Source organism: Osmerus mordax, chromosome 9 (assembly GCF_038355195.1).
Source record: "Osmerus mordax isolate fOsmMor3 chromosome 9, fOsmMor3.pri, whole genome shotgun sequence".
Taxonomy (NCBI): domain Eukaryota; kingdom Metazoa; phylum Chordata; class Actinopteri; order Osmeriformes; family Osmeridae; genus Osmerus; species Osmerus mordax.
Window position 1 is genome coordinate 5,925,736 of NC_090058.1, and position 15,213 is coordinate 5,940,948.

General features: G+C 53.3%; 1 protein-coding gene across 7 annotated transcripts in view; it reads right to left on the minus strand.

Annotated features, from left to right (window-relative positions):
• Window positions 1-15,213, minus strand: part of qkia (QKI, KH domain containing, RNA binding a) — a 67,110-nt gene that overhangs the window by 38,394 nt on the left and 13,503 nt on the right. For all 7 annotated transcript variants that reach the window (XM_067242592.1, XM_067242587.1, XM_067242591.1 and 4 more), the window contains exon 2: window positions 10,159-10,301. In XM_067242592.1, coding sequence (XP_067098693.1) covers window positions 10,159-10,301 — 143 coding nt within the window. The remainder of the gene's footprint in view (window positions 1-10,158; window positions 10,302-15,213) is intronic.

Genomic DNA, 15,213 nt, shown 5'->3' on the forward strand with positions numbered 1-15,213 from the left:
CACTCATACCAGAGTCACACGCGCACACACACACACACACACACACGAGTCAGATACAGTCACAACACTGAAGTACACAGACCGACGGGAGATGGTCGCTCCAATGACCCTCTAGAGAGCCAAGCCAGCCATCTCTACTATGAACCAGTTCCCTTCCCTCCCTACCTGATATGGAAACAGCATGGCATCCTTCACCTCCTCCCTTTCCATCTACTCTCTCTCCCTACTTCCTTCCACCTCTCACTATGACGTTTTCCCATCCCTCTCCCTGATTCCTCCTCTCCTGAGAGAGGGCTCAGAGGCAGACACTGAAAGGAAAACTTCCCTGGTCTTGAATATGCTGATGCTGATTGGACATGACGGGGAGCAGGGGGCTGGCTGGGGGGGGGGGGCACATACAGAGACAGAGAACACAGAGAGTAAGAGAGAGAGGAGAGAGAAGGGGTGGTTGGTGAAGGAGAATGAACGTAAGGGGTTGGTGGGACATTTCTCATTTGTGATTACAGCAGTAAGACAGTAATGGCTGCTAGGAGCGGCACACCACAACTCTCACTGCAGGATTGAAGAAAACTTCTCATTGACTGGCGGGGATGGGGTGAAAGCTTCTCATTGGACGACAGTGAGAGATGGGTCGCTGAGCCAGTTTGTCCACAGGGGCTGGTGATGGTAGCTCTGGTCAAGGACATTGGGGCTTTGCATGTGTGTGTGCCCTGTCCCTGGTAGTCTGGTGCGTAGGTGGTGTGCATGCTACCGATACAGACATGAGTGAGCAAAAGAGGAAACTAAGAAGCAAAATGAATGGTGTTTAGAAATAGGAACCTTGTGTGTCAGTGTCGCAGTGTAAAGCTACACACTGCAGCACCAACGTCTACCCCAGCCTTAGCACTAGCCTCGGTCTTAAACCCAACCTCTACCCCAGCCTTAGCACTAGCCTCAGCCCTAACCCCAACCTCTACCCCAGCCTTAGCACTAACCTCAGCTCTAACCCCAGCCTCAGCTTTAGCGCTAGCCCGAGTCTCAGCCCGCCTCCACTCAAGGAAAATTCCACACGCCTCAGAAAACCCTCCCAATGCCCTGCCACATCAAACACCCCCAAAATGATATAAAAACCCCCATCACATGATCCAACTGGCTGGCTGCAGTAAAGAACAATACATATTGTCATGTGATTCTGAACTATCAGTTAGAAAACTCATAAACAGTCCTGTTTGGAGGGTGAGCAGACAGGCTTTGTTCCGATCCCCTATACAAGCCCATTCCAGTGGTGTGGAGGTGGGGTTTTAAAGGCTATATTTCATCCAGGTGGATCAACTGTCTGAAAAGGGCAACCTCTCTGTTCAGCCAGAGGAATGTAGAACTAACAGCAGTCAAGTGTTGGAGCTGGACTAGGAGCTGATGGAGAACAGCCCTGCCCCCCCCCTGCTGGTCTCTCCTCCTCTAGTCTCTCTCATCCTTTTCCCTCACTGTCAAGTCTCTCTCCTTCCCTTACGGCTAGTCTCTCTCTTCCTCCACACAGCTGGTCTTGGCCTACTCACCTCTCTGCTAGTCATCTCCTCCTTTCCTCTATTCTCACTGATAGTCCAGATACCACAGCTCACACTAGCCCCTACCTTCTGAAAGCATTACAGTGGTTCAGTAGCAAATGGGGTCACCAGGCCATCCCGGGCCAATCAGTGTGTGCGTCTGCGTCTGTATGTGAGTGTGTTGCCGGTAGCTAGGTTGCAAGAACAAACACCATGTAGTGTGATCGGTCTGAATCTGGTCCAGTGCAGAACTGGGTTCCCTTGCTTCACCTCATCTCTCACACTCAGCAGATTAACTCCACACCCTCCTTCCTCCACCAGTGGAATTGCTGGAATAAAATGCATGCATAAATCTATTTATTTTGCCAACTCTGCAACTCTCGGCTTGCTGGCTGGTTGGCCCACCTCCCCCCTCTCTCCCCCCTTTCCTCTCTACCTCTCTCTCTCTCCTTCCCTAGTAGTTATTCCCATACCTCACTTTTAGCATGAGATATTAGAGACAGTACAACCTTGAGCGGACACTTTTATCCTTTTATCTATCGTTTCCTAAAACCTCTGTGACTTACACCAAAACACACACAGACTTGAACCGTAACCCAACTTCAGATACATAAGTTGAAGACAGCCGCACCCTCCCCAGCACCCCCCTCCCCAGCACCCCCCTCAGGACGGGGGCTTACAGTGACATTAAAGGGCCTTTGTTTGCTGCTTCTTATCGCCTCTTGGCAGGCGGGTGGAGGCTGACCAGGGGAATGCAAAGCTCCCCCCTCCCTCTGCTCCACCATCTGAGGCTGACTGGCTCCCATGGTGCTAATGATGGGGGGCAGGGCCGGGGCGTGAGAGAGGGGGAGAGCAAGGAACTATACAACAGGAAGTCAACAACTGTGTGAATATTTTAGAAAAGCAAAAGAGAGTGTTTGAATATTTTAGAAATGGGAGAGAGTGTGTGAATATTTTAAGAGAAAGAGAGCGAGCGAGCGAGCGAACGACAGGAAATGGCATCGTGGCTGAGGTCTACAGGAGAGCGAGTCCACAGGGCCCAGCGCTGGGCTGAGAGAGGACGAGAATACCAATCAGACATTAGTCAGCAGTGCCTCCATGGAGATGAACAACACTGGTGCTGTCTACAGACCAGAGCCCAGCTGGAAGCGGGATCTGGAGCCCCACAGCCAGCTGAACCACAGGCCCAAAAACAGCTGAGGGCACTGACTCACTGGAACCCTCTGCTGTTCCTCTTATTTGCTGAGAGGATTTCACATGGACCTGGGTCTGGGTGTGTGGATCTGAGAGCCGGGGGAATGACTGGCAGCAGGCTGGCCGGTTAACCCGGGAGAAGTCTGCTTCTAAGCTTACTTCACCTCCACACAATGCCTCCATTCCTTCACCAGTGCTCACCCCAGCCTCCCCTTCTCTCTTTTTTGGCACAGGCACAGCTCAGAACAGTTATTTCTGTGTACACAGAATGATCTTCCTCACAGTCAGTCATTATTTGCATAATTCTCTTCCCACCCCCCTCTTTATTCGCCTTAACATAAAAAATGTATTCCTCCACCCCCGCCCATCCTGCCACCTTCCTCCCCATCTCATTCTCTCCCTCCTTGTCTCCCCCCCCCTACACACCCCCTCCCTTGTGCCTAGTTCTGTTTTATCATTAATTCATCGTCTGAAGCACTAATACCGCCAGCGTATCATTCTATTAATCCATTTTGCTCACCTTTGCTGTGCAGCCAGCCCCCATCTCCATGCCCCAAATCCCACCGACAAGAAAGAGAGAGAGAGCGAAAGCGGTGGATAGAAATAGTGTGTGAGTGAGAGAGTGTGTGAGAGAGAGTGTGTGTGTGAGTGAGTGCTGCACAGGCCCATTACTAATTAACCTGGCTAGGAAACCCAGTGATGGAGAGCTCAGCCTGTCAGCCTGCAGTCATTAGACGACTTCCTCCTCCTCCTCCCCTTCTTCTTCTCTCTCATCACACCCGTGCCACTCGCTCCTCCCAGCCACTGAAGCTAATCAGAAAACGTCACCAAGCTCGACCAGCCAACCAGAATCCCCAGTGGGCCCTGCAGTGTGTGACAGCGTACGTGTGTGTGTGTGACGGGGTGAGAAGGTGGGGCCCTCGGTTGACAGAGAGGGACAGAGTGATGGGGGTGGGGGGGGAAGACCAGTCTTGATTCTGACTGGTGACATTTTCGCCTCAAAGCTCTACAGACTTCAAAAGGCGCCGTCAGATCCCAGACAGCCTTTAGTGCGTGCTCCTGCCCCTGTTTGATCATCTTGTTTGGGTTTATTTAGGGGCATGACGATGAAGGGGACAGTCTGACGGTGAGAGACCACGGAGGGGTGGAGAGCCCTGGTAGACTACAGTTCATAGGTCATGGACTCTTACAATAAAGCTAGAAGAAATGGAAAAGACAAATAATCTCTCAAAAACATGGATTTGGTGTCTTCAGTGTGTGGAGATGATCGACATGAGTCAGTCTGCTGACAAAACAGGCGAGGGAGGGGCAGTTAGTCAGAGAGAGAAAGAGCGAGAGAGCGAGAGAGAGATGTGTCGTGGCGAAGGCTGCCTTGGAGAGGAGAGGTGTAGAAACAACCTGACAGCCTAAACACATGACAGCCAGGATCTGAGCGTGTAGATTGATACAGGCTGGCACGGACGGAGTGCGTGGGCTTGCAAATCATATAGACCTGTGAGCCCATTCTCAAGTCAGTTTGCACCTGTGTGTGTGTGTGTGTGTGTGCCAAGTGCATATGAGAGTGTGTGTGTGCTGCCCTCCGCCAGCAGCTGCGGTGTGGTGGTGTCGGAGGTGAGGAGGACTGACGGCTGTGTCATGTTTAATCCACATCTCCACTTCTCCTGGACCGTGTATCCCCTCCTCTCCTCTCCAATTGTCGTTGATCTCTCTCTCTCTCACTCACTCTTTCTCTCTCTCCTTCTCTCCCTCTCTCTCTCTCTTCAAGGATGAGGACAGAGACGGGGTCTTGACCCAGATGTGTTCGTGTCCACACAGGCATCTGAACCAACAATCTTAGTGTTGCAAGTACCGTCCTCATCCATTCACTACATCATCCCTCACTGGAACCACCCAGCACCATCCTCCTCATCTAGTACAGAGGGGTAATGACCTATTCAGCCCAGTTTCATCTCCTCAGTTCTATTAACACTTAGCTGGTGTGTGTGTGTGTGTGGGGGGGGAGTCTCCCTCCACAGGGAAGAGCTTAATGACTTTCATTTACTCTGGGTTAGAGTTACAGGCAAACCATATCTCCATCTGTACCCATGTATTCCTACCACTTATCTTGGGAACTGGACTAACAAGCTAGCTTGCTGCCTGACTAGCTAGCCTGCTGCCTGACTAGCTAGACTGCTGCCTGACTAGCTAGCCTGCTGCCTGACTAGCTAGACTGCTGCCTGACTAGCTAGACTGCTGCCTGACTAGCTAGACTGCTGCCTGACTAGCTAGACTGCTGCCTGACTAGCTAGACTGCTGCCTGACTAGCTAGCCTGCTGCCTGACTAGCTAGACTGCTGCCTGACTAGCTAGCCTGCTGCCTGACTTATCTAACCTGCTGCCTGACTTATCTAGCTGGCTGTCTGGGAGTGGAAAGGACCACATAAGCAGAGACTGACTGGCACCACGACCTTGGAACCTCATTATCTCTGCCACCAGGAGACCAGCACACCAGAGGCCTCGCTGTAACTGTGTGTATGTGTGTGCGTGTTCTAATGAGGCATCTGTGGTGCTATCTAAGCCACTACCATGAAAACATAGAACAGGAAAGACAGTCAAACACCCACACAATGAGTCTCTTATCTCACTCCTACCCCCCCCTCACTATGCCCCCCTCTCCCCCAATATCTCACTCATACTCCACCTCTTCCCATACTCATTTACATTCACTAATTCATTGCCTACCGCCTGCCCCCCCTTCCCCTCATTACTGCAACGCCCACTTGTCGCATAATTCAATCCCACACGCACGGTTGTGTTGCGGCACTCGTCTTGTCCACCTGCCAGAAGGAGCATGTCTGCACTGGCCTCTAATTAATGTTGCGGGCAGCCCAGCTTACCAAGGTAAATCAGTCTCACACACACACACACACACACACACACACACACTAACTGGAAGGGACATTGCTACTCTATTTTGCATTATTCCACTCGGGCATTGTCACAGCCTTTTCCCAGCAGCCACGGTCAGATTTATGCTGAACAGGCACCCCACTCCCACCCCCACACACACTGTCTCCCGTTCAGAGAGAGGGAGTGTGTCTATCTGCTGAGCCTGATCAACAGTGACATGTTTGTTTCTTAAAGGGCTGCACTGACTATATTTCATGACGCCCTTATTTAGTCTGAAATGCTTGTTGTTGGGGCGGTGGTGGTGCTACAAATGGAGGATTCAGACTGCTAGTTGTCCCATACAACTAGCAGTCTGGGACTGGGGGCATAATCCTCCCGGATTCCCCCACCCCACCACCACTACCTCCCTACCCTATATTGTCATGGAAAGCAGGCCCAATCTAGCCAGGCAAGCAAACACCATTATTGATAAATCATTGTGCTTTTGAAATAGCCTGGAACTCAGTCTCAATGCTCAATTGGTGTCGTGTGGCTTCCGAAGGCAGAGTATTAACCTGCTAATGAAGACCGGGCAGACTTGATGAGGATCAAACATCTGTTACCGTGCTGACCGTCTCCTTTGCCACCAAGGCAACAGGCCTAATAAAAGGATGTCTTTTTAAATATGTTTTTTTACATGGTAAACAAGCTAAAACACCATGCCGTCTGGTTCTAAAAAGCTGTGCCAACAAATAAAGCAAGTAGACGAGGGAGATAGAGCAGGATGGAGGAGGAGAGGAAGGTGATTTCTGTATTATTGTTCATATGCATATCTGCATCAATGGCAGGAAGGAATTAGTGTATAGCTGGTGTTTACATCCACTATTTCCACTGAGTATGCGACCAGTCTAAACCAGATTGAATGTAGATTAGTCAACCCTCACCCAGGCTGCTGATAACCAGTACAGCCAGCCAGGCAGCCCTAGAGCCAGCCAAGCAGCCCTATAACCAGCCAGCCCTACAGCCAGCCAGGCAGCCCTAGAGCCAGCCAGCCCTACAGCCAGCCAGGCAGCCCTAGAGCCAGCCAGCCCTACAGCCAGCCAGGCAGCCCTAGAGCCAGCCAGGCAGCCCTACAGCCAGCCCTATAACCAGCCAGCCCTACAGCCAGCCAAGCAGCCCTAGAGCCAGCCCTACAGCCAGCCAAGCAGCCCTAGAGCCAGCCAGGTAGCCCTACAGCCAGCCAGGCAGCCCTAGAGCCAGCCAGGCAGCCCTACAGCTAGCCAAGCAGCCCTAGAGCCAGCCAGGCAGCCCTATAACCAGCCAGCCCTACAGCCAGCCAGGCAGCCCTACAGCCTGCCATACAGCCAGCCAGCCAGCTATACAGCCAGCCAGCCCTACAGGTCTGGTCTAGTGGCTTCTTGAAAGGCCTCTCTACTTAGCCCCGTTTTCCATTTGCTCAACACCCTACGTCCAAAAGGGTGTCCCATTTCCTAGTCTCAGCAGAGATATGGTATGCGTGTGACCTCAGCGAGAGAGGACTGGTGGACTGTATACCCTTCCCATAACCCTGAACACTGGGGCTTCACCCAGGCCATATTAACACACTACTAAACACACTACCAAACAGGAAGCAGACAAGACACTCCAACTGCTCCTTCCTGTCCCCTCAAGGTCAGAGGAAATGACACGGGGACGTGCATCAGCCCTCAGCGTGTGTGTGTGTGTGTGTGTGTGGGGGGCGCGTTATCAGATTGTCCGCCACTCCGCTGTCACACAGGACTGCCGTAACTGTGATGACCCAGCTGCATGGAGCGACAACATCAAGACATCCTGCTCCTTCTTTTCCACACTCTAGCTGTCTCTCTACCTCACCCCTTTCCTTTTCTTCACACCCCCTCCCCTGCCTTTACCCTAGCATGCTCACAGTCCATGCTGAGGGCTGCAGAGCGTTGCAGAACAACTTGTTTTGGTGGAACTGACATGACGCTCAGCAGTGGTCAGAGACAAAGACAGATCTAATGACCCCCTGCTAAGGGAGAGACCATCCTCGGGTCTCCAACACTGGAGACACCCTCCCTCACAATTAGCACCTCCACCCATCTAGAAAGAGCTGCTGCAATTTACATCTTTATTACATTACAGATGTAATGGCCAGACTATGCTGTGTGTGTGTGTGTGTGTGTGTGTGTGTGTGTGTGTGTGTGTGTGTGTGTGTGTGTGTGTAAGTGCATGCATTCATACCTCAGTGACTCATCTTAGCCACCAGGGGGAACCCTAATTAATTTAGAGGCTGGCCGTAGCTGTCGTAAACACATTAGTGACTTACAGCTCTGCTTCACTCCCCCTGAAAACCGGGGGGAATATGGAGGTCAACTCAGGCAGTGTGTGTGTGTGTGTGTGTGTGTCATGTAAGAAACCCTGTGTGAAAGCCCCCCCGTGACATGCCAGTCGGGTCTTCAGTGCCGTAGACAGAGTTGCCTTCCAACACACGCATGCACCCATGACACACACACCATCAGCTGCTGTGGAGGTTCACGAGTTCAAATCACCCACCCTGCCACTGCCAACACACACACACAGCCTAGAGGGCCTGCTCCTGGAACAGGCAGCATTAACGGCAGGATGCACAAGGATTCCCAGCGGAGACTCAATCCTAGAAGCTCCACTTTACTGCTCCAGGGCCATCACTTTCTACCTCTCCCGTTTCTCTTCACTCCCCCTCCCTCCCTCTTTCTGTCTTTCTCTGCCAACACACACACACACACACACACAGAGAGGGCCCTGCATCTCCATGACAGACGAGGTGAGCGGGTCCATGTGCACATGGATAACGTCTCAGTGGTTGTTCTGCTTTAAGGGGCTGATCCTATGCAGGTCTGGAAGAATGGACGCCTCTCTTCCAGTTCCTCGAACTTCCAGGGGGCTTTGAGAAGATCAGGCACAGTGAAAGTTACAGTTACAGCCGAGAACTTAAGCAAGTCCCCTGTGCCATGACAAAAAGAAGAAGGGGTAACAGCTTGGTGGTTGGAGCATTTTACTGCAGATTAAGAGGCTGAATGTTCCTATATCCTGCCGTATGTCGTTTCAGATCAAATCGTCGTACGAGATGAGCTGGAGAAAGATCTAAAGAATTGAGAAGGGACTAGGATCTGGTTGAGACTGGATGTGGGGCCTCTAGTAATACTGGGCTGGGCTCTGCTGTGTTAGGCTGGGCTGTGTTAGGCTGGGCTGTGTTAGGCTGGGCTGTGTTAGGCTGGGCTGGGCCCTGCTGTGTTAGGCTGGGCTGTGTTAGGCTGGGCTGTGTTAGGCTGGGCTGTGTTAGGCTGGGCTGTGTCAGGCTGGGCTGTGTCAGGCTGGGCTGGGCCCTGCTGTGTTAGGCTGGGCTGTGTTAGGCTGGGCTGTGTTAGGCTGGGCTGTGTTAGGCTGGGCTGTGTTAGGCTGGGCTGTGTTAGGCTGGGCTGTGTTAGGCTGGGCTGGGCCCTGCTTTGTTAGGCTGGGCTGGGCTAGGGTAGCTGGTCCCTGGTGCCCTTTATCAGTTCTGTCAGGGGGAAAAAGCATTTCACGGCCGAGTGAGTCCCTCTCTGCTGCACCCCGCATTCCTCCTCCATCTCTATCCCCCCATCCCTCCATCATCCCCTCTTCCAGCCCGGCCTGGTAGGATTAGGAAGAGAAATGTTTCTCCAGGAGGGGTGACATGGACATCCTTCTGAGCTGCTGCCCCACCAGCGTGGGATTAGACTGAGGACAGGAGGGGGGTGCTGACCTCCGCCAGCACACACACACACACACCTCCCTGCTAAGCATCCGTCCAGACAGCTGTGTCACTCTTTTCTCCTGTCATCTCCTCTCCGACATCTCTATGTCTCTACATCCAGACTGACAGCTCTTGGCCTGTGCATGCGCGCGTGTGTGTGTAGCCAGACTGACAGCTCAAACTCCTAGCCCGCCCACCTGCCACTCCATGCTCTGTGTGCCGGTCCAGCCAGCCAATCAGAAGGCATCTCTCCAGACACTGCCAGGGGCCAGTCACGAACTCCGCTGGTAGGTTGTCCGTTTTCCTCTTGGTGGGTATTTTAGGAAAGGTGTTTTTAGACTACCAGGCCCCTCCTTCCCTCTCCTGCAGTAAGCTAGGAGCTGTAAACAGCTGAGCTCCAAGTATTCCTCCCTCAGAAAAGCCAGGGGCCTGTTCCATAAAGCCAGGTTACTGAATAAGCTAGGCTTGGGTCAGGTTTAGTAACTGACGTAAGCCTGGTTTATTCAGTAATCTATCTTTATGGGACAAACCCCTGGTTTGGACTCGCTATAGAGTAGCTATAACCATACAGCACTCGTACTGGACAACACATGGCGAGCCTTTTTTCTGATTTACTAGCGCTATTCCGGTAGTGTGTGTGTGTGTGTGTGTGTGTGTGTGTGATGTGCTGAGCAATCAGTCCAGTCATATTTGATATTATGGCCACGGGCAAAGTCAACAACATACAGAGGACACCCACAACAAAACACACAGTGCTAGACATGACTGGACACGCTGCGGCAGGCAGGCGTGTGTGTGTGTGTGTGGCGGCGTGACTTACGTCGGGGTACTCTTTTACAGGCACAAACAGCTTCTCCTGCAGGTGGATGATGGGGCCCAGAGCCTCGGGCAGCTCCATGGGATGTTTGTCTACCAGGCCGTTCACTGTGTCGTTGTACATGTCCTTACGTACTCTGTTGATCTCTGCAACGACAGGGACACACACACACACACGTCGTTAGACGGGCGGAGGGGTGGGGAGGTTGAAAACGACACACTGCGGTTGATACTTTAGGTTAGTTTACTGGGGGTTATTTTAGGCGAGGAAGAGGTTAACAAGTGCAGGCGCGCGCACACAGCTACACACACAGCTGAGGTATGCGGTCCTATGAGGAGGTGGCCTAGTGGAAAGACAAGGAGTTCATTCACCCTGCTACAGGGACGTGTCCAGAGGTCAGACACACACCCCACAGGATCAACTCCATTGGTCAAGCTGGCTGGCCTCTCACATGTGCCATCACAAACACACACTCACTCACTCATAGCCCCGACTAACCAGGCTCCCTCCTCCCTCTCTCCTGATAGTCAGGGGCTCTGCATAATGGGGGGGGACGGGGACGCAGAGAAGGGAGGAAAACAACTGGTGGTGGTTATCTGAGGTCAAGGAGGGAGGGGGATGGGAGCGTGAGGGGATAGCAGGTCTCAGGTCTAGCTGCTATTTAAACTCCCAGCTCCTGAACCCTATACTGCACATAGCTGCCCTGGGAGACCCGGGAGTGCCCCCTCCCCAGAGCGTGTACTCTGCGCTACTGGGAGGACGGGGGTCAACTCTAGACCCACCGCTCTGCATACTGATGCAGAGAGAGAGAGCATGTGTGTGGGGCTAACTGAGGTGGGGTGGGGGGGGGAGAGGATGAGTAGGGGGGAGGGAGGGACTGGAGGGGAGTCCCCGGAATAAATGATTGATGGGGTGTGATCGATGGGTTTCTGACACTGTGGGAACATGAGCACACACACAAACACACACACACATCTGGCAAGCAGCTGGGCCGACCTATGGAGAGAACACCTGCGAGCCATGTGGAGAGAGCCAGGGACCCTGGCCAGCATCAGCCCCTCACAGCAGCCCCTCACAGCAGCCACAGTAACCAGACCTCCTCATCCCTCCATCCCTCCGACTCTCCCAGGGGTGAAAAGGAGAACAGGCGTCGTGGCTGGCTGACTTAATCTCTCGTGTGTCTCGTCGTTGTGGTCATGTAAACCCCCCCCCCCCTCCCACTGGGACGGGGGGGAACACCATCAAGAAAACATGAAGCCCCCCCCCTTCCTGTCACTGTTAATAAACAACCTTGATACATTCTCCGATATCAGTTGAGCTAACAGGGAGAGATGGTGGTTGCTCTGCGCAAGTGTCCCTGAGAACGCTGTTCGATTGTCAGAAAGTGTGTGTGTTATGCTAGATCAGCTTCACACACTGCCTCAGAGCTCCACAGGCATCCTCCACTACCTGGAACGCTTCCCTCTGTAGAGACAGGAGAGCAAGGAAGAGAGCCACCACTGAAAGGTCTCTCTGAGCAGGTACGTGCGCACACACGCACACCTCCCTCCACAATTTAATTTCCTCCCACTAAAATGTCACATTAACATAAAGAGGTTGGGCCAGGCCATCAGCAGTGACGTGCGACATTTGACAACCTCTAATTTCGGCGCCGCAAAAACGTCCCCCGCCAAGTCGTTTGTGCGTCGCTCGGCTCACCTAAAATTACCCCCTGCCTCGCGCTCCACGCACACACATTTGTCTCTGTCCACCCCGGGAAAAACGCTCTTTACACAGAGAGACGCTGCTGCTCACTGAGGGAGAGGGGAGGAGGGAGTAACAGTCAATCACCACAGAGGAGAGAGAGTAGAGGGGAGTTTGGGCGACAGGAGGAGAGGAGATGAGAAAGAAGGAGAGGGAGGGAGAGAGAGAGGACAGAGGGGAGGAGAACAGAGGAGGGAAAAGAAGAGGGGGATGGTGAGAGAGGGAGAGAGAACAGAGGAGGGAGGGAGAGAGGGAAAGAGAGACCAGACAGCTGCAGAGGAGTCCTGAGGGAGAAGTCTACAGAGACAATGGTTAGAGTTACAGTCTAACCCTCTGGACAAGGGAGACTAAAGACTGGAGGGGCCACAGCAGCTGGTGTGTGTGTGTGTGTGTGTACACTTGAGGGTTGTATGAGGTAGCTTGGGTAATTAACAAATCTCTCTCATATTAGCTCAGTATAAGTGTGTAACAAAGGCCCTGACTCAGCAATCTGATGACACACACCTCACCTGTAGGTGAGTGGAAACACATGCCAACAAGAAAGATCGCAACAATCCCTGGCAGCAATTTGACTTGAGCCACTGTTCCCTCCTGATAACGGACCTGAGGATGAAGCTCTCGCTCTGCCTCCCTCCTTCCATCCCTGTTCCCTCGCTCTGCCTCCCTCCTTCCATCCCTGTTCCCTCGCTCTGCCTCCCTCCTTCCATCCCTGTTCCCTCGCTCTGCCTCCCTCCTTCCATCCCTGTTCCCTCGCTCTGCCTCCCTCCTTCCATCCCTGTTCCCTCGCTCTGCCTCCCTCCTTCCATCCCTGTTCCCTCGCTCTGCCTCCCTCCTTCCATCCCTGTTCCCTCGCTCTGCCTCCCTCCTTCCATCCCTGTTCCCTCGCTCTGCCTCTGGTGGATTCCTGCCCTTTCCTGCGCTGATCTGCACCACCAACCAAAATGTCACAGTCCCTTGTTCACTGAGTGGTCTGCCCTCCTTAAGCTGCCATGACCACGGCAGGGGAGGGGGGGTGGAGGAGTGACTGGGGGGGTGTGTGTGTGTGTTAGGGGAAGTTGAGGATTGACAGAATGTGTGTGTGGGGGGGAGGGGGTGTTCCTTGTGCCCCAGTCTCAATCCGAGTCAATGACAGCTAGGCCAGTCTCCAGAGACGTGAGGAGCACTCAGAGCATCTCTCCCCCTCGGGAGCAGCTGCTGGAGGGCTGAGGTCTGAGGGCAGACGGCCCCCATCAGCAGCTCATCAACCACGTCCATCCTGCCCACCTAGGCCTCCGTGTCCCCAGCACCCACTCCGCCCCGGGCTCCACCTCTCCCCCACCCTCTCCCCCTCCTCGCCGGGGGAGCCAGGACGGAGTTCTCCCTCCATTGCGGCTGCCAGGCCTGTTGCTCAATTTGTTGGGTGACCAAATTCTCACCCGCACACAAAACCCCCCACCGAGTGTGTACCCCCCCCTTACACACACACACACACACACACACACACAGAGAGATAGGCAAAGTAGGCCTCCACAGAAGGGAGCAGCAGAGAGCAGTATAAATAGATGCTCACCCGCTCACCTCTATTCCAGCTCATATGGAGTAGACAATTTTACACACTTCACTGGAATACCAGTTTGATGTATTTAGGTAGAGGGAAGGCAGAGCGTAGTATGTTTTTTTGTTGGCAGCTCTGCGCTGTCATGTGGTGGGAGAGAATCTAATCATTTTGTAGGGCAGAGAGCAGCGATGTAAACCAGATCCAGTAGGCTCAGGGAATCACACCATTAGGAAGCTAAAAATATCAGATCCAGTGAGACACGGCTTCTCCTCTCGTAGAACATTCCGCGTGTTTGAGTCGTATATCGCACAGTTGACCTGTGAATAATCAGTGAGATCACTGAGTGAGTGTGTGTACTGCAGCTTTGGTTGAAGCTGCTAGTTCATGACTGGTATTAGTCAGCTAATACCCAGCACCTGAGAGGACTGGTCCTGTATGCCTGCTAACCCTACCACACACACACACACACACACACACACACACACTGCTGATGATTCAGATCCACGTTCCAGTTGTGCTGGCTCCACACCTCCACACACAGGGAGTGAGGAGAGTATTCTCCGACCGAGCAGGGGGACACGTTTTTCCACTCTAAAACGCCCTGCACTTTAGCCATCACAAAGCCTGGCTAAGCAGGGCGGACGGGGGCTTAATGCGCCCGTGTGTTTCTCCCCCCGCTGACGGCTCCATGCAGCCCCCTCTTCAGCAGCCCAGGACGGCCTGCACCCACATGAAAGGCCCGTTTCAAAAAGGGCTGCCCAGCGTGGATGAGCCATGAAAAGGGATGCGCGCCCGGCTCTTATCTCCTAGCACAGACGTCTCTCTCTCCCCTCGTGGTGGATCTAACGGTATTATTATTTTTTTTTGTGGGTTTTGAGCCCCTGTAGAGCCTGTAGTGTTGATGACAGGGCCGTCCCAGGGCTCACACCCCAATAGGTCCCTTTACAGAGATGGAGAAAACAAGCAGGCCACACCCACCCCCACACACACACAGGGTTCTATGTAACCTAATTGCTGACACACCAGGGATGGAAGGCAGTAAAGTGTGTGTGTGTGTGTGTGGGGGGGGGGGGGGGATGACTTTGCAGTTAGGAGGCCGGGGGGAGAGATTTAGGTGTTTGTAGGAATACTGCTAAGCAGTCTTGGTAAAAAGCTGTGCTGTCAGGCCTTTGAGCAGATAGCGGGCCAAGCTACTCAATAAATTACTGGAGGAACAAGCCCCCAGACCCCCCCCCTCCTCCTCCTCTGCACAAGCCAAGACTAGGAAAGACGCTAACACACAATTTGGTCTGGGCTGATGCTTTTACAATAAGGACCAAAACACTAGCTAACACACACACAGAGCACAAGCCCAATTGCGCGTGTGTGTGTGTGTGTACCTCGGAGCAGCATATTCCACTCCATGAGCATCAATAATGAGCTGGAGCTGAGCTTACCAGTAGGAACGGTCTGAAGCGCTTTCGTAATGCAATCACCACCAATACTGATGCTGAGGCTGGATCCCTCACACACACGCACACACATTACCTACCAAGGAGATGCAGTTTCTCCTGAGAAAACACACCCCGAGGCCTTTGACCAGCAGGGCTGGAGTCTGGCCTTGGGGGAGCTCTGCAGACGACACAGGAAACAGAACAGCACCTCTGCTGCAGCCTCAGAGCGGCGGCAGCCTCAGATGGGCGGCAGCCTCAGTGCGGCGGCAGCCTCAGAGCGGCGGCAGCCTCAGATGGGCGGCAGCCTCAGAGCGGCGGCAGCCTCAGAGCGGCGGCAGCCTCAGA